The 18,880-nt window shown below is 37.6% G+C and overlaps 1 protein-coding gene across 4 annotated transcripts in view; it reads left to right on the forward strand.

The window, feature by feature from the left end:
• The window catches only part of LOC150078329 (lewis-type alpha-(1,3)-fucosyltransferase-like), a 63,377-nt gene extending 44,959 nt beyond the window's left edge, over positions 1–18,418 (forward strand). For 3 of the 4 annotated variants that reach the window (XM_090384656.1, XM_090384654.1, XM_090384657.1), the window contains exon 2: positions 17,125–18,418. In XM_090384656.1, the coding sequence (XP_090240782.1) occupies positions 17,148–18,407 (1,260 nt within the window). In that variant the 5' untranslated portion in view covers positions 17,125–17,147 and the 3' untranslated portion in view covers positions 18,408–18,418. Of the gene's footprint in view, positions 1–3,379; positions 3,527–17,124 lie in introns of those variants that run through there. The other variant, XM_090384655.1, reaches the window with a different exon arrangement.
• The last annotated feature ends 462 nt before the right edge of the window (positions 18,419–18,880 follow it).

Raw genomic sequence — 18,880 nt, forward strand, 5'->3', positions numbered from 1 at the left:
CTTATTCCATTGACATTATCTTTCCGACCAGTGTTTGTCCATTTGATTATGACTACAACAACGTTAGGTTATTAGACTCTTGCTGGACCCTTACATTGCAATACGGCCTACATACAGTAATATACAAATTTATATTTATATCTTGTATTTATTTTGTAGTAATTTGTATTTATTCCTATTGTCTCTCCTTTCTTTCCCTTCTAAAATTTCTTTAATTATACATCTGTTAAAACAATAACGATTATCATATATCTATCTATTCCCTTTTGTTTAACGTCTTTCAACACTAATTCTTCACTAACTATTCCTTACATTTATGTACTTCTTTGTATATTTCCCACATTATCTTTCTTAAATTTATTTTAATTCATTATCAGTGTCCCTACAGTCCTTTATATGTGTATGAGGGTACTAATATAATCTAGCCACTTACTTATTGAACTCGGCGGGACGTTGCCGTATGTCTTTCCATCTTTCCCGTCAGGTACCACGTACCGTCACCTTCTGGAGCAGCATCTTACAATTTCCGGAGAGTTTAGCATGGGTTGTAGTGCTGCTATGTAGGTCTCGACTTCATTCATTCTGCTTGCTTAATGTATTTCTTCTGTTCCAGAATGGCTACTCATGTCGGTCGGGCTTCAGATTCCATCCGGTTCTGCACTTTGCCTTCCAAGAGTTTCAGGTATCTTGGTCTTTAACAGCGGACTTAATTTTACTTTTTTTTGGTGAGAGATCCTTTTTTATTTCTCTCACTTCACTAATTCGTCTCAACTCCTAGACATTTCAACGAGCTAACATTGACTATATTTTTCCTCCTCGTCCACTTACTTGTCATAGACACTTTTTTTTTTTTTTTCATTTTTCTTACTGCTCGATTTCCCACTACACTTCACTACACTACACTACATTACTCTATGCTCTTCTACACCCTCAACACTTCTCTACATTCTTCTCCACTCCACAACCCCCTTTTTGTTTTCCTCCTCTCTAAATCGTACTCCCAGGCTGCCACGCCTATTTTTGAGGCTCCATCCAATCCTATCATTACTATCCAACTTTGTTCCATTTCATTTGTTAGTATTTTTTTTTCTCAGACTACCCCATAGCACGTGTCTCAATCTTCTTTTTGAATATTCCTCCTGTTCCATTCCCAGACCGTACACCCTCTGATGTTAACCGACTATCCCCTAAAACACTCAAATCTCATATAACGCCTTCAATGGTGGTTACCAGATCGGGATGAAAATTTTTCATCCCGATCTGGTAACCACCGCGTCTAATTATAAACCGATTGCTGGACAAGTACCCACATCCTGTTTGTTCTGATGGTGTTCACGCCTTGACTATACTAATCCCCACTCCCCTTCTAGTGTAAGTCTCCGAACAACCCTTTTTCGCCTGTTCGTAAATGACCCCCTGCTACTTTGCCCGCAGCCCTTGTTTGTCCCAAGTATGTTGGTAGTTGATAGCTTAGTCCCTGCTATTATTACTTTCCCTTCATTAAATTTATCTTATCTCTGAATTAATCTTACTAGTGAAATCTCCACTATTGTTACTTTATTTGAACTTAACAAAAGATCCTTAAATAATATCAAAAAACTTCAAAGTGTTTATTCAACTTAGTTTGTAAGATTTTATATCTTACAGATCAACTCTAATCTGGATCTGCTGGTGTATAAACTCCCTGTCTTTCCTCTGTTAGCTACTGACTGGAGGGTACCTAAATAATGTGTATGTGGAAAGCATTTTCTGAATGTATTCCAGAAAATTGAATTCCTGACCATGTCTTCTGGTCGTGTGGTGTTATCCTGGCAATAAAAACGTTTATTGTGGTTAGTTAGGGCAGTGACCTCTAATTTTGATTTGTGCCACAACTTGTCATTGTTTGAGTTTTTTCATTCTCCAATGGGAGCAAGCATGTTTTGCAACCATTAATGTAGGAAACAAGGGCTTTGTAAACATAAATATAGCTGATAGATTCTTGTCGTGACTTACACTAGAATTAGTTTGTTTGCGTTAAAGGATGTTGCGATTGGGGAAAAGAAGTCCATTCACTCAGATTCACCTTTTTTTTGCAAGACAGAGGCTCTTCTCCACTCAAGTTTTTTGTCTTCGTATATGATGACAGTGATTAAGATCTAAATGGTCTAATTTGTAAACCTTTGTCCATGAGGCGGTATTAGATCTCGTGCCATATTATTCAAGATTAGATCGGCATATAGAAACTGATATTCATGTCAGTCTCATCACTGCAAGCTGAGACAGGCGTAAACATCAAGGTCTCTCCTGAGTTCAGTGACTATGTCGTCTGAAACAGCTTGTGCTGCTATCCTGGAGGAAAAAAAAGTTTATTCTTGTTAGTTTGTGCAATGACTTCTCTAATTGGGATTTGTGCTGCAAATTGTGATTAGTGAGATTTTTTTTATTTCTTGAGAAGTTTTCAGGGTTTGCCTCTCTCGAAGTGAGAAAGTTTTCAGCGTTTGGCTATCACTGTGATGTCATATTCGCATTGCAGTCGTTGCCGGTGTTCAGTGGATTCGCAATCAGAAAGGTTCATGGCATTCCAGTTTGAATATTTTTCTTAACATTGTCTGTTATACGCTGGAAATGAATCTCGAACCACTCAGCGGTGAATTGACAGTGATAGGCTGATGATCGAAAGATGAGTGGAATGTGCCATATATTGCCTTGTTACAGCTGAGAGGTGGTCGTTATGCAAGACGATTGTGTGCCGATATGCAAGTTGATCGAGACAGTGTGATGTAAATTGATCTCGAAAACTACCTTCTTAAGTTAAAATAATGCAAACCTTAGCCTTAGTTTGCAGAATGGTGTGTGGTTAAATTTTAATAATGAATGAGATTATACATTGCACATTTAAAATTCTATTTCAGATTAATGTTTTATTGCATACGTCACAAACAATTACAAACTGTCATCATTTGAACATTTTTATTAGATCTAGTGACTGCTAATAAAATTCAGAAAAAAAAATTATATCTGGGGGGCCCCAAATATTGCGTGCCTCCCAGGAGTGTATATAATGCGTCTAATGTATTTTTGTCTCATTTCTGGCAGTTTCTATTCTCACAACTTATCTGATAGCACTTGACTAGCTCCAGTGTAAGGTCATAAGGAAATGCTAAGTTGTACACACTTCGCATTGCTCTTAATGAGTCTGATGTGTGACGTCAGTCATGTTCAGCAGTGCAATGACGAAATAACTCCAGCGGAAATAGGAGTAAAATCTTATTTTTAATTGAAACTGTTGCGTAATGGCGACTATTTTCTGTGAAGCAGATCTTGCATGTTTGGCTGCAGTTTGTGAAAGGCCCGCACACGGAATCAAAGTTTATTATATTCAAACTGGGGAGGTCAACAGGAATTTTCGCATTACACTGTGCAGATGTGAGAAACCACAGGTGGCTCCTGACCCTAAGACTATGACCCTGACCCCACTACTCTTACAAATGTGCTAACTTGACTGAGCTACCACATCGACTTTGATCCTTATGATGTCATCATAGTGAGTAATATATTGTATTTAATTTTAAGCATTGAAGCGAATCTATTTTTTCTTTTTTTTATTTTAAAAATTGAATATCTAAGTGTAGCGAAATGTGGGAAAATAACTTAAATACTTTTCTGATCTTCGAATATAAGACAGTGTCTGTATGAGTCGTTTTGTTGGCTATATCGTTTTATCTTTATTTAGCCCATCTGCATATACCTTCTCTTAATAGTTTTCTTCATTAATTTCATATAACGTTATGTTAGACCACCCCTTTGTCCCGTGTCTATTTACATGTTGTGACACTGGAAAGTGATAAATAAAGTGATTATTATTAAAGTGATAAATAAATTGATCGTTTTTTATGCATAAAAACTGTTGCTGTTGTTTATTCTGTAATTTTACTGAAGATGAAACATTCGTATATTGTGGCTGTAAAATGTGTATGTTCCAAGATCAGTTGGTCTTAGGAGATGAAAATCCAAGCAACCCTTGCCTGAAATAGACAAAAGTTGGTTACTGGCAAATCATAGCAGTTCGTGGAATGCAAGTATGAACTCGACTTCGGAAAACACCCACGATTAGCTCGTGTATCAAACGGTGTTTGATATTTTTAGTCAGCGTCTCTCTAACAGTGAGATCATATACATCGAATTTTAATTAGAATGAGTGCTCCTAACAAAAAAAAAAAAAAACAATTTTAAAAAGGTGCGATGATGACAGTCTTATATATTGAAGGTTTTGGATCACAGCAAACTATAATGAAATTAAAATTTCACAAGACCCATTTAAGCTTCGTGGGGCCAGGGGTTGAGCACAATTTTGAAGATACAAGCGTTAAACGTGATGAATCAAACGTATCCAAGGCAGCGATTTTAAGGACAGCTTACTCTGAAATTTCTAGAATATGTAAAAGTGACAAAAAATACTTTTCTTCCTTTAATTTTCTATCTATTTATATAATATTTGACCAAGTATAAAAATTAATTGTAATTCAAGCAAATTTAAACGTTTCTAACGCAGCTAGGCCTCCTCTACAAACATTTTTCTACGTGCAAGGCAACAAGGCCATAATGCGCCGCCATCATATCATTAAAATGAGGATATAAGGAACTGAGTACGCATTAATTACACAAAGAAGAGAGATGTCCAAGTACGTGGCAATTATATATTTGTTTTTACTGTAAAAGGTTGTATTTAGTCCGAAGTAATTTTTGCAGTTTTTTTGTTCAAACGTAAAACATATCATCGTACAAGGAAAATGTTCCATAGAAAGGACAGTATTATCATCATCATGAACTTGGTCCGGCTTAGGTCTTTAAAGACCTGTTCCGTTATAGCTCTTGGAGGTGGTCTTGATCTCGCCATCGTTGTCTTGGTCGACCAACATCTCTCTTGCCTGTAGGTTTGTAGTTAAAGACTAATTTTGGGATCTGGTCTGGGTTCATTCTTTCTGTGTGGCTGATCCATTTTTCTGATACCATGCTATGTCATTTACTATGTTATCTACTTTTAATTTCTCGCGGATATCTAAATTTCTTTGGTGGTCTAGTCTTGTAAAGCCTAATAATGGTCTTAAAAATCTCATTTGTGCTGCTTCTAGTTTGTGTGCATCTTTCTTATGACCGAAGTCGCACAGCTGTAGAAGAGGGCTGGTTTTAAAGTGATGTTGTGCAGTCGTCATTTTGTTTCAGTTGTGTTTAATCATTCCATTCATTTTGTTATATTTTTGTAGTTTAGTGTGGATGTCTTTCCCTTCATTTGATAATAAATTTCCCAAATAGGTGAAGTCAGGCATTTGTTCTATTATTTTATCATCAATAACAATTTTGACTCTATGTTTTTTCCATATAATCCCATTGATTTTGTTTTTGAGGTGGAGATTTTCATCTCGTACTCTTTACTTTTTTATTAAGTTCGTTTGCTGCTATCTGTAGTTCATCTTCGGATTTTGCAATTATTACTTGATCATCAGCATATAATATAGTTTGGATTTTGTTCAACTGTATTCCGTTGTTAATTGTTTTGTTTCCATTCTTTAAGAATTTTATTGATGTAGATATTGAATAAATTTGGTGATAGTTCACATCCTTGTTTCACTTGTTTTATTGGTGTTAATTGGGTCTAATAGTTGGCCATTAGAATATTTTATACAGACTTTCGAGTTTTTATATAGGCTTTGGATCGCTTTCCGGAGTTTTGTTGGGATATTTTCTTCACGTAGAATCTGCCAAAGGTTTTCCCGGTTTACATTGTCATATGCTTTTTCATAATCAATAAAGAGCAGAAGTGTTGGTAGATTGAATTCTCTTCTTTTCTCCAAAATTTGTTGTAGTGAGAAAATGGCATCTATTGTGCTTCTCCCTTTTCTGAACCCACATTGTTCTTCTTCTAAGAATTGTTCACTGTATTTATTAAGTTAATTCTTTAGTATATTAGAGTATAGCTTTGCAGCATTTGACAGCAGTGTTATCCCTCTGTAGTTGTTAGTGTTATTTCTGGAGCCTTTTTTGTGTAAATTGATTCCTGTTCCTGTTTCCCAATCTTTGGGTATCTGTTGCTTATGCTATATGATGTTAAATAATTTTATTAGTGTTTTTTACTAAGGTGCCCCCATATTTAAATAGTTCTACATTCAAATTGTCTATACCTGGGCTTTTTCGGTTTTTTGATTTTTGTAATATTAACTCTAGTTCTTCCATTGTTATATTTTCTTCATCTTTGGTTTTCACAGATTCATCTTCCAATTCCCTAGTGCATGGGTTATACCATAGTTTGGAATAGTGTTGCTTCCATTCTGTTTGGGAGATGGAGTTGGTTTTTATTTGATCATTTGCGTCTAGTTGTAATTTCTTAAACATTTTAAAACCTCTTCTCTGTGGGCCCGATATCACTTTAAATATTTAACAAATTTATCCCAGTCATGTCGTCGGATTCTTCTGGTTAGTTTACTGATTTCTGCTCTAAGCTTTTTATATGTAGATGTAGGTCTTTAGTTTGTAGGAACAGTTTATAGGTCTTTTTTTTCTCATTGATTTTGTTTCAATTTTTCATTCCAAGTTCTTTGCCAGTTTTTATTTTTTATAGGTTTATATCCAAGACTTTCTTCAGCAGCTCCCAGGATTGATTATTTCATGTTTGACCAGATTTCCTCAAAATTATCACTTTTATCTGATTTGAGTTTATCTTTCAATCGACTTTCATACAGGAATTTAGTACTTTCGTCTTCCAACAAATGTATTTTTAATTTCTTAGTATTTTTTGTTGGTATTTTCTTCTTTTTATTAAGATAATTTCTTTTTATTTTGAAAGTTCTTTCTACTAGGTAGTGATCACTGTCAATTTCACTGCCTCTGAATACTCTAGTGTCTCTAATTTTGTCATTTAAATTTTCATTAATGATAATATAATCTATTATAGACATTGTGTTTCTTGCTTCCCATGTGAATTTATGGATATTTTTGTGTCTGAAAAAAGTATTTGTAATTTTAAGTTTATTAAAAATGCAGAAGTCTATCAGGTATCTTCCATTATTGTTGACCACGGGTTCACCTTCTGATCCTATACATTTGTCTACTGATTGAGCACCAACCCTTGCATTAAAATCTCCTGCTAGTATGAGATACTCGTTTTTGTTAGTTTGGTCTACTATCTGTTGTAATTCGTCATAAAATTCTGTGGTTTCATCAATGTTGCCTTCTACTGGTGCGTAGATGCCAATGATTGTTATTGTATAAGATAGAATTTTTAGTCTTAATTTCAATATTCTGGGTGATATCCAAGAGTAGTCTAATATTTTGTTTTCCTATTCTTTCTTTATTATAAAGCAACTCCCGATGACGCCCACATTTCACTTGGTACGCCAGAGTATATCATTATGAAGTTACCTATTTCTTTGGATCCTTTGTTCTTCTTTTTTGTTTCGGTAATGACTGCTATGTCAGTATTTCTATTTTCTAGTTCCATGGTCAATTCATCTAATTTGTGATTTATTCCCCTAACGTTCCAAGTTGCTACTTTAAGTTCCTTAATCGTAGTCCTATATCCATTGCCTAGGTCGTTACCCTTGAGATCCGTCTAGTTTTTTCCTTTGAGCTTATTTCGAGTATTTAGAATGTCCCCCGGATAGGTTACCAGCCTTTCGCGGGGTAAGTCTAGTGGTAGGGCTGCCACCTTATAGCCTCTAGACAGGCTTCAGGTACAGCATTTCCTCTGTATGTGATGGGATAGTTATACCGCTGTGACTCGGTCGCCAGAGCCTCGTCTGTGGAAACGGGTCAGTTCGCCCCGAGAAGGTGAGGTTGACATTTAAGTAGGAGAGGTTATGAAATACACATCACCACTCCTTGAAGACAGCATTATTAATGAAGAAATTGTTTACTTTTCTGATGCGTGAGAGTTTGGATGTAACTTAGGAGATAGTCTCTTAGCACGTCGAGATATCTTTTATTGAATAATTTGCCAATTTACAGGCTTTTTTCTCAGCCTGATATAAGCGTCGTGCACCAGACAATTACTTTCAGTCGTTATCTAGTCATAACTGGTGTTATTTCGAGTTGCCGGAATAGTTTCAACCTATCCCGTTAAACTACAGCTAACTTTGTAGTCTTCTGGCAGCATGTCACCAAATGACCTTGATCAAAGCTGGCAAACATCTTCTCAAAGGCATTTGGTAAATGTATTGCTAAATTCTACTTTAAAAGTCGCATTTCCCGCGGCGTTCTCAATTCTCTCTTACCGGAGACTGACTCCGTTCTCTGCAAAGCTTTCGGACCCATCACAAGAGTAGAATCGTCCTTGGAGTATTTTGTCTCTTGATATTTACTCAACCTTGGATCATTTGCCTTCCTTTACAATTATCTTTCTCAAGGTCTCCTCATCTTATAGTTTTTGTATAATTTCAAAAGATAAGAGTGTACAAGAATATCTCCTTATAGCAAACACACGCGAATTTGAACAACGGTCAGTACAAACGCCTGTTCTTATGTACCCTCACGTTTTCTATACTGAAATTTCATCAGAAAGCAGATAGAAGAAATCTGACTGCGTTGTTAATGACTTTCATTTGTATAACGTTATTCCCTTTTATTAAATAAACTTATTTATTTCTTGATCTCCAAATCGATTGAAATGCTGCGTTTTTGCAGTTTAAGGTTCGCAATTTACGTTAATTTTTTTATTTTTAATTTGAAACTGCAATTTAATTTCTCATGCAACCGATATTCTCGCTTCCACGAGAAGTCGATACGAGAAAGCAATTTCAATTTTATCTTTAGTGGTAGTATATCCCGCTCTTAAATTGAATTGATTCTTCATTACTTTCGTCTCGTCCTACACGAGGAAGATAAATCCCTCACAAACCTTTACTAGTTCTCCCCGAGTAAAAGATAATTCTGCTCAAGTGTTAAACTTAAAATTTTCGTTTCGTTTCGTTTCGAGAGAGAATCATATTAGGCTCGCTGTAGCTGAGTGGTCGCACAAAAAGGGTATATACTCGTAAATACACGTGCTTTGATGACCGTGGTTCTTGCCTGCGTGATTGTTGAATATGTTGCTGTTTCTTGTATTCTTTTTATCTTGTGAACTCCTTGGACTGTGTGGTTGTTGTGGGGTATAACGAGAAAGCTGCTTCTAAAAAAAGTTAAATTATCTTTCTGAGCTAATTTACAAAAGATGAAATAACTTTACGTGATGGATATTCCGATTCTGCAACTCCATTAATCTATGCAAGTCGATATTGATTATTTTTATTTAGTGGAGAATAAATTTAAGCCATGAGACGCCAGTGTATACGTCGTGTCTGAAAACTGCATTCATTCTCTGATCGGTCTGCTTGTTTTGCTGGAGTTAAAAGCTAAGTAATCCTCCTCCGAGACCCACTAATTCGGCCACAATGTGACAAGAGTCCATAGAAGGATTTCCTATTTAGGTGGGATACGAACCTATGCCTTTTCCACAAAGGATAACGATTATGACAGTTGTTCTAGATGTCGCGGCCTAATACTGGCGTGTGTTCGCTAGTTTTATTCTGTATCCAGCGCTCTGCAGTATGTGAATTAAACTACTTATTCAGATGTTTTCATGTACTTCATATTCTCTCTCCTGTCTTAAACGAAACTGAGTCAATTATTCTTCTCAGCAGTTCCCCCTCCATCTTTCCTTATCTACCTCTTTTTCTCCGAGAATAACGATTTTTACATAAGTTCTTATGTTCATTCGTTAACGCGGAAACAAAGTAACTTCGATAAAATTGTCCCTGAAAAATCGAATAATGCATGGGCCTGTCATACTGAAAGCGGTAGTTTACGTTGTTCAAGAGTAAAGCCTGCGAACTTTTTATACGAGCGCTAACTGATATAGGACGTATTTCACTTCATAACCACTTCTGCAGAAATCTCTATGGCTCTTTATTATAACCATAGAGATTTCTGCAACAACGTATCCAAAAATGTATGTAAATTGATGGGATCACATGGTGTGTCATGTGTAGAAAGGCGTTATAACAACGCCTGACCCACCTAGTGCTCAAATCTGTTCAACGTCAATGGAGAATGAATAGTATCACAGGGAGACCTTCAAGGAAGCTGCTGATTGCCTACAACCCGAAAATACGGCTGTATTCGTGCCAGGAATGCTAAGCATTGACGCGAGAGTCTTGCAAGCGAGTCTTGGGCCATGAATTTCTTTTTACACTCACAGCACCGATGTAAGAGTGTACATATGGAGGTAAGTAAGCCATAGGGATAACCATGTAACCCTGCCTGATGTACTTAATCCGCAACGATGTTGATGTGCATGCTCTGATTTTTACAGGTTTCCTCTTGTGGGACAAGGTGACCAAGTGTATGGCACTAAAATGTGCTCCTCGCCATTATACCTCCTCCTCAGCCTGTATTGAACAACAAGATAATATCGAATTAGATATATCCAGGAATATATACCATGTTCATCCCTATAGGAGAGGTGTTTAGTTTTCGTACTCCGTACCTCAAATTCTCAGTCATATTCAACCTTAACTTTTCTGCATTCTACCTTGAAGTTTCACTCTAGTCTTGATATAAAGGATTTCAGTGAGTACAGAAGTGCTATCATAAAGCGCTTTACACCTATCGGCCTGAGCAGTTATCTTCCATGAAATGTGGAGGGGTAGATAGGAAGAAAACTGATATCACTGGCAGAGAAAAAAACCCTCGTAGGTTGCCTAGTGGCTACGATCGCTGTACTCCTGCACTGTGTGGAAAAAGCCTGAGTTCGAACGCTGTTAAGACGGGAACAATATTTATGGACTTTTTCACTGTAATCGAGTTAGTTGGTTAGGACGAGAATTGCATACCCAACCCTGGATAAAAATGGAATTTTTATCTAGAAAATTGGTAAACGAACCAGAATTACGAGAAATTTTCAAGCACAATACTTTGATTTCTCATAGCTTTGTGTGATCTTAAAACAAATAAAAACAAGCATAGCATATACTAATGAACAAGTGAAAGAAAAAAACATTGATTGCTGTAGAACAGAGATAAAGGTAAAATGGGAAAGATTTTTGTGTAGTATGTCTCTTGTAAATTAAAGATATCGCCCCTCCTTATACCAAAGCGTCATGGCGTTTTCAAATTTCATTACAATTCGAGACGGCTTCTTACTTCGATTTGGGCCCGTTCTCATCGTTGAAATGCTGTTTTCTGGTTGGTTTGTTCGTTTTTGTCGTAAAACAACCAGAACTTCAGAAAAACAAAAATATATCATTTTCTCCCGAGAGTCCTTCGCAGCTAACACATTAATGAATGCCATTGTTCTTCCATCAAGTAGTAAAAGCATGGATTCAATTCTGCAACTGTGTGGAAGAGAGGAACATTTATGTGCTTTTGCCACAACGCGGCCAAGTCACCATGTTTTTTTCGTTCTAGGTTAAAGGACTGCATGGGTTTTCTGTCCTGAAATCTCTGGTTTTTCATCTCTCAGTAATAACCAAGATGAGTAAATAGATGAGTAAATAAATGAACGGCAGGATTTAAATACTGAAGAATTTCCTTATTGGACGGTGTTACTTCATCAGTTAGAGAGCCTTTATGACCATTGGTGGTATTTGTCCAGATCGTTCTTGGTTCAAAATCAAATACTATTTTTATTTTTTTTTTTTCGCTATTTTCGTTTCTATCTCTTTTATCTTGAATAACAGTTGGGAGCTAGTGAGTGCGTGTCTCTGATACTCCCTTGTTTGCACTAATCTGAAGTGATATGAGTTGCCAGCGATTCAGTTTAACTTTGGATTTTTCGAAATGAGACAGGAGGAGGGAATGACTCAGCTGCTCTGTTAGTGTTCTAGTAGAGGAACAGTTGACTATAACCTTTCTGAAATCTTTCATGGAATATGACAATATAAATGCCTTTAGTCTTGGTCCCACTGGATGTGCCATACCAATACCCTTATCCCAGTGGAGGAAACCGTGAACGTCAGAGCTCATCTGAACATCATTGAAGATAAGGTACGTCCAGAAATGTTGAATATTTACGCTATGGACAAGGATATTTTTAAAGATAACGATACATTCACTGAAATCCAGAATACATGCCAATTGACACACGAGTCTGCCGCGCATTATAGTCAACTATCATGATAAAGAAATACTCTTTCTAATTTGGAATTGTGGCTCTCTCTCTCTCTCTCTCTCTCTCTCTCTCTCTCTCTCTCTCTCTCTCTCTCTCTCTCTCTCTCTCTCTCTCTCTCTCTATCACTGGTGGAATCATTGTGTGACGATTGAATAGAGATTTCCGAAAACAATTTGTTTTATATATAGCGTAAAATTGTAGTTATAAATTTGCATCACATCTAGTTTGTCAGTTAGCCCCTTCTATGACTTATCGAGACAACTTCCTTTACAAGTACATCCGTAGGTCAACCGGATAGTTCCTGTTCCCCAGTGGCACAGACCATACAAGAACAAAGCTGCTGTTACTGATATTTTCCACCAAAGGCATAAAGCGATTATGCCTTTGGTGGAATTTTTGGTGTTAATGCAATTAAATGATTGTACTTATATATTAAAATGCCTGTACTAATTACATAATCACTTATATTAATCAGCCAACTACACAAATGTGTTCTAGGAGTTTTTAGAATAGAATAGAGTCTTTATTATTATTCATATCAATTTATTTTCGAAGAAATATCCTTTTACAGCTGTGCAGCTAGAGGACACGAGTTACATACAGAGATTAAATATAAATGACAGACAAATGCATTGTGTACAGAGCCCACATACAATACACGACCATAAACAGCCTCTGGTGAAGATACATAAAGATACAACATATAAAAGTACATACAAATACAACAGAGCGTTGATAGCGCGGCATCTCATTCCACCTAGAACATGACGAGGGCATACATGTCTGCAAGAAGGGAAGATCTGTAGGTTCTGTCCTTGCAGAGCTTCTCATCAACATCTATGATTAATCTATTCAATATTTGGAAGGAGATATGTTGTCCAGGGAGGACATGCTACGCAGCTTCGATCTGTATGGGGATGAGTTGGTCTGGCACCTTCTCCTGTCTGACGGTCTGGCGATGATTATGATTAAGTAGTATGACCTACAGTGGCGGACAAAAAACTGCATCATAAAAAAATTCACATGTGTAGCGAAACGTATAAGACATTATTTGATTACAGTCATTTTGTTTGTCACAAAGCGAATGCAGTCTAGTAGTAGTAGTAGTAGCATGTGATGCAAGAAAGCAAGTGTATGAGTTTATGCAGCATCAGCCAAAAAAAAAAAAAAAAATCACACCATTCCTTCCTAAGGGTTTGCTTAGTTGCTTTGCCGCCTCCTTTAATATAACTGGATAGATCCCATCCACCCCAGGTGCCTTTCTTATGTTTAACTTCAACAATTTCTCCTCCACTTTGCTCTCACTTATTACAAAATCATTAAGCACCCTGCTACAATTTGATAACCTTCTGCCATTTTCAAACCTTAACCTCCTCATGTGTGAATGTAGATGCAAAATACTCATTCAGTTTGTTTGTTATCTGAGCAGGATCATCAACAGTCGAACCATCGATATCAAGTGGACCAATCAGATTCATCCCCTTCCTTTTAGAGTTTATATAAGTAAAGAAAGTCTACCTTCTTAACGCCTGGCAAAACAGATGGAATACCCCCTCCTCCCAAAAGGTTCCATCACTAAAAAATTCTTACCTGAAATAGCCCAGATCTCACCTAAAGCTCCAGCATGGTAAAGCCCAGGGTTATATATCACTTTCCTGATTACAGGCCATGGATCCATAAATCACAAACTTGCCCATCGTGGATGACCCTCGCTGTCTTTGTGGTGATAACGAAGACTGGGATCATCTATTCTATGTTTGCCCGATCTACGAGGACCTACGAACGTTGCTCATATCAAAAATACATGCCTTGCCTCGAGGAAATGAACATTTTCTGATCAATGAGGAAGACCAGTACCACGCTTTCTCTGCCTTCGCCCATAATCTCTTCACCAGAAGAAGATCACTGGTGCAACGTCCTGGAACTGATGCACATTGATCAATACCCTTTTCTCATATACTGAACATCTTCAACTAGATTGTGACCACTTCTAGCTACTGAACTTGACACTCCTCAGGTCGCTTGAATTGTTTCATCCATGTCTCTCTTGATACGTGATTGTCTTTCCACCCTCTTGAGGGCCCTCTCCTTCCACTTACGCTTAGGTGGGAGAATTCCCACCCAACCTGCGGAGGATGCCTTCCCTTACATCCTCTGTCTGTACCTCCTTTCCTTTACCCTCTCCGGTATATCCTGTACACCCTGTACCCTATATATATATTTTTTTTTTGGTATCTTTCCAAGAAGCTCAGGCGATCTGGAGGAGACTAGCCAGAGAATTATGGGCAGCCTGGCTACCTTCTACTGGTGTGTGTGCGGGCAACGTGGGGTCCCACCAAGGGCCCTGCGGCCAAAAGACACCCAACAGAACCAGGAACAATACTTCATATCACAACACAAAACATTTTTCTGGCTTTCACAGTGATACTGTTTGTCTCCACAGAGTTCATATGGCGCAGATGTGGTAAACCCCAGGAGGCGTTTTCCCCCCAACACTATGCACACTGTCACAAAGCAAACTATCGTCATATAACGCTTCTATTGCAATAGTCAGTAATTGCAAAGTATTGCATCAGCCGTTTCTATCAATACGGCGTTGGAAAGGTATACAAGCTTATTAATATCCTGTTTTGCGCAGGTGTAAGCATGGCTCCATATGTTCAGTTGACACCAATAAAAAAAAGCGCAGCTGTTGCTCTGTCCCAGAAAGGGGTTTCTACGCGTTCTATCTCTGATAAAATAGGCTGCCACCGGTCAACAGTATCCCGGATGCTGAAATTAAAGTGTGAAATCGGTGATGTGAAGAGAAGACCTGGATCAAGCCGTAAGAGAGTGACTACGCCATTCCAAAATCGATATTTGAAACGGCTATGACTTTGTAATCGCCATGCTAGTGCTCCTAATCTAAAACTGGACTTTGAGCTGGCCTCTGGTGTTGAAATAAATGCACGAACTATCCAAAGACGGCTTTCAGGATGTGGTCTGCATGCATATCGGCCCAAGAAGAAGCCTTTGTTGGCCCAACAAATCATGAAGAAGCAACTTGCTTGGGCTGAAACGCATGCTTCATGGACAAAAGAAGGCGCAATATGGCCTTCTTTTGCGCCAAAAATAACAATAACAATGGACAAAAGAGCAATGGGACACCGTCATCTTTTCTGACGAATCGGAATTCAACCTGCATGGCTCGGATGGGAAGCGATATGTCAGAAGACGAAAATCGGAGGCTTACCATTCTGCATAACACCGACTGTAAAGTACCCCGCCGTTCAGATGGTCTGGGGATGTATAAGAAGCAAAGGGGTGGGGCGAATTAAGTTTATTAACAGTTTGTCTCACCTAGAAGAGCATGCAGCCAGACCTACTGTAGTTGATTTTTAAATCATGTTGCTTGAGGTATGTGCCGACGTGAAGAACTATGTTGATGTTGTCTGGATAGAATTGTCCTAGGCTGTGATAGGGATGAAAGGTGAGATCCGCCCTGTTACGAACCCGTGGAGAAATGAACACAGTGAACAGAAGCCGGGAGAGACCCGAACCTTTTTGGGACTCCAGCCGTGATACGCCTGGTGTAAACTCTGTTCCTGCTGACAGCTTAATTGTCCTGTTATGAAGTGAGGACAGAGTAAAACATCTTCACTAAAGAGGGAAAAATCTATTACATTAGGGCCTTCCAAGAATCTACCAGTGTGTATTATGTCTGTTCTCTGGTCGGTTGGACCGTTTTTTTTGGACGAAAAACCAGAGTTTTTAGATGTAAAAACATTGGTGTCCTCGCCGAGACAGACTAACTCGCTTTATGAATTAAGCCCATAAAAGTTCCTCGCACCATTGACGAGATTGGAATCTGGGCATTTTCCACCCTTGGAGTCTTTACGGTTGCACAGTGACTGTAACTACTGTGCTACCGTAAAGACTCCGCCAATGAGGAAGGGGCTTTATAATAGCTGGAGCAAAACGGGAACGTTGAGTGCGTCGAATTCTGATTCAACCTCGATGTAAGTGACCACAGGCTCAGCACACTTTGAAGACATCATAGGTTAACGAACCCTCCTGCAGACAAGTGTTCTCTTACACAGAATAACAAATTTCAACAAACTAGTCATCTTATCAGGATGACTAATTGAGAAACGCCCGTTGTAACATCCCCCCGGCTCTTTCACCAAATGAATTATATTAAAATACTACGGCAGAATAAAGACGTTATAATGCAAGAAAAAGAAAAGGCTACCCTCTAATCATTCTAACTAAATCAGACTTTAAAATAAAAATCTGACTGCTCAATTCAGTGCCAACCAGGTTTCAATACATGTTACTAACTGTTCGATCACAATATCTAACACTAGAGCATATTACCACCAATCAAATTTCCGGACTAATTGCTGCAGGATAGAACTCAGCCACAGGTGCACTCCATCTGCTAACTCCACTCAACACAAATTTCATTCAATTGAGATCCGGCTACAAGTTATTAACATATGGATTGGATATCAAATAGTTTCGGCTGAATTCATCTCTTGTTGTTCTGTTATTTGGTTTCACAGCTATGGCAGTTAAAACCACTTAAAGTTTTCGAAATTATGCATTGTGCAAGAGCATTATGGGATTTAAACTTACTTCCATATTAAATGCAGCAAAGTTCTTATTTATAACACATGGGTCAACTGGAGATGATTCTCGAAAGTCCACCACTGGTATTATTTGTTTCACGGTTTCTCTCTATTTGTGTAGTGTGCGTGATGATCTTTCAAAAGTTTTTAATTCTAAACTAAGTAGATTTCAATTACCCTATGGTTATATTTATATTTCTGTGATTAACGAAACGTCCCAGTTGTATTTCAGAAAGTTTTTTTTTTTTTTTTAGCATCTTAAAGTAGGTAAGTTCTTTATAAATTGCATTGCTTTGTTAGATTTTGTTCCTTATCTAGGAAAGATAAATATTACTCTTATTGTCAAGAAGCCGTTTTACATATTTAAATTAATGCTTCTATTTCATTTCGCAGGTTGAATCTGTTGATTGAAGAACATGCCAACAGAAAAACAAGCACCGATTCCATCTGGAAGGAAACTGCTTTTAATAACATTTCGAACCATGAGTCTCGCTGTAATGGCTTATGCGATGTATTTGTTTATTTCTCCGTTATCATCGATCCGAATGCAGAGAACAAATCCGACTGAATACCAATATTTTGAATTAAAAGAAGAATCAGCTGAGGAGGAAAAAGAAACATATTCCTTTTTGGAAATAAATAACATTGAAGGACAATCTAGAGGGTTGAAAGTTCCGTTACTACGCATGAAGAGGGCACCAAAGCTTATTCTTCTCTGGACAACATTTTCGGGTCAAAAATACTCTAACGACTTCTATTACTTTTTACCCGGCAACGCTACTTTCATTAAACAGGGATGTGCACAGGTCAGCTGTTTTGTTACAAACAATAGATCGTATTTGGAACAGGCCGATGTGGTGTGGTTTCATTATTCTGGTCTGTCAAATAACAATCTACCGACATACAGAAATCAAAAGCAAATTTGGGTTTTACAGACTTTGGAGTCACCAATTGGCCAAGTAAATCTTTTTACGAAATTAAATGGGCTCATAAACTGGACTATGACTTATAGAGAAGATTCAGACATCGTAGCAAGGTATGGAATCGTTTATTCTTTTAAAGAGAGAGCTTTTGACACCACGAAAGATTTATTAAAGGACAAAACAAAAGAAATTGTATGGTTTGTAAGCCACTGCTCAACTTATAGTAAGAGAGAAGATTATGTACGGGAATTGCAGAAGAATATTAGTGTGGACATATACGGGAAATGTGGAAACAAAACATGCGAACCATCGCAGTCCAAGGCCTGTTACGATAACGTTTTGAAAAACTATAAATTCTATCTCTCTTTTGAAAATTCCATCTGCAAAGATTACGTCACAGAAAAGTTTTTTAATGTTATAAATTACGATGTAATTCCAGTAGTGTTTGGTGGGGCAAATTACACTCGTTATTTACCTTCAAATGCTTTCATTGATGCAACTGCATTTCCCGACCCGAGTGCACTAGCAAAATATTTGAAATTCATAGGAAATGACAGCGTTTTATATAATTCTTACTTCTTGTGGAAATCCCAATATAAAGCATATTTGAATCCATGGGCTTGCGACTTGTGCGAAAAATTACACCAAAACAATCCATCCCGTACTGCAAGGAAAGATTTAAAGAAATGGATGTTTGATGATGCAAACTGCAAGAAATGGATGCTAAATGAAGGCTTCATGCCTTGGACATAAATGCACAAACTACTGAATGATACGAGACGAAAACTGTAATATGCTCTGGTTAATAATAAAAAAAAAAGTAAAGTAACAAACTACTTTGTTTCTAGGGCAAGCAGTCGTTTCTTCAGTGACACAAAGTCTTCTAGTAACGCACCAATTTTTAATTTGATATCAATACACTCCTTGTATTGGATGTTAGGAAAAGAATCGTGAGTACAGCTTGGTTTTTCAAGTAGACTAACCTTTTAATACATGCTGCATACTACACAAGCAAGGAGCTCATGATTCACACTGGAAATGCCTCTTGGCATTTCGGTCTGGGTCATGATTTTAGCATTAGCATTAGTAGTAGCATATGATGCAAGAGAGCAGGCTTATGCAGCATCAGCAAAAAAAATAAAAATAAATAAAAATAAAAATAAAAAATAACGACAGATGGAAATAACGACAGTTTGTTCCATCAATCGACCATTTTCTGGATAAAG

This window comes from Mastigoproctus giganteus, chromosome 11 (genome assembly GCF_048544385.1).
Source record: "Mastigoproctus giganteus isolate SK-2022 chromosome 11, ASM4854438v1, whole genome shotgun sequence".
Lineage (NCBI taxonomy): Eukaryota > Metazoa > Arthropoda > Arachnida > Uropygi > Thelyphonidae > Mastigoproctus > Mastigoproctus giganteus.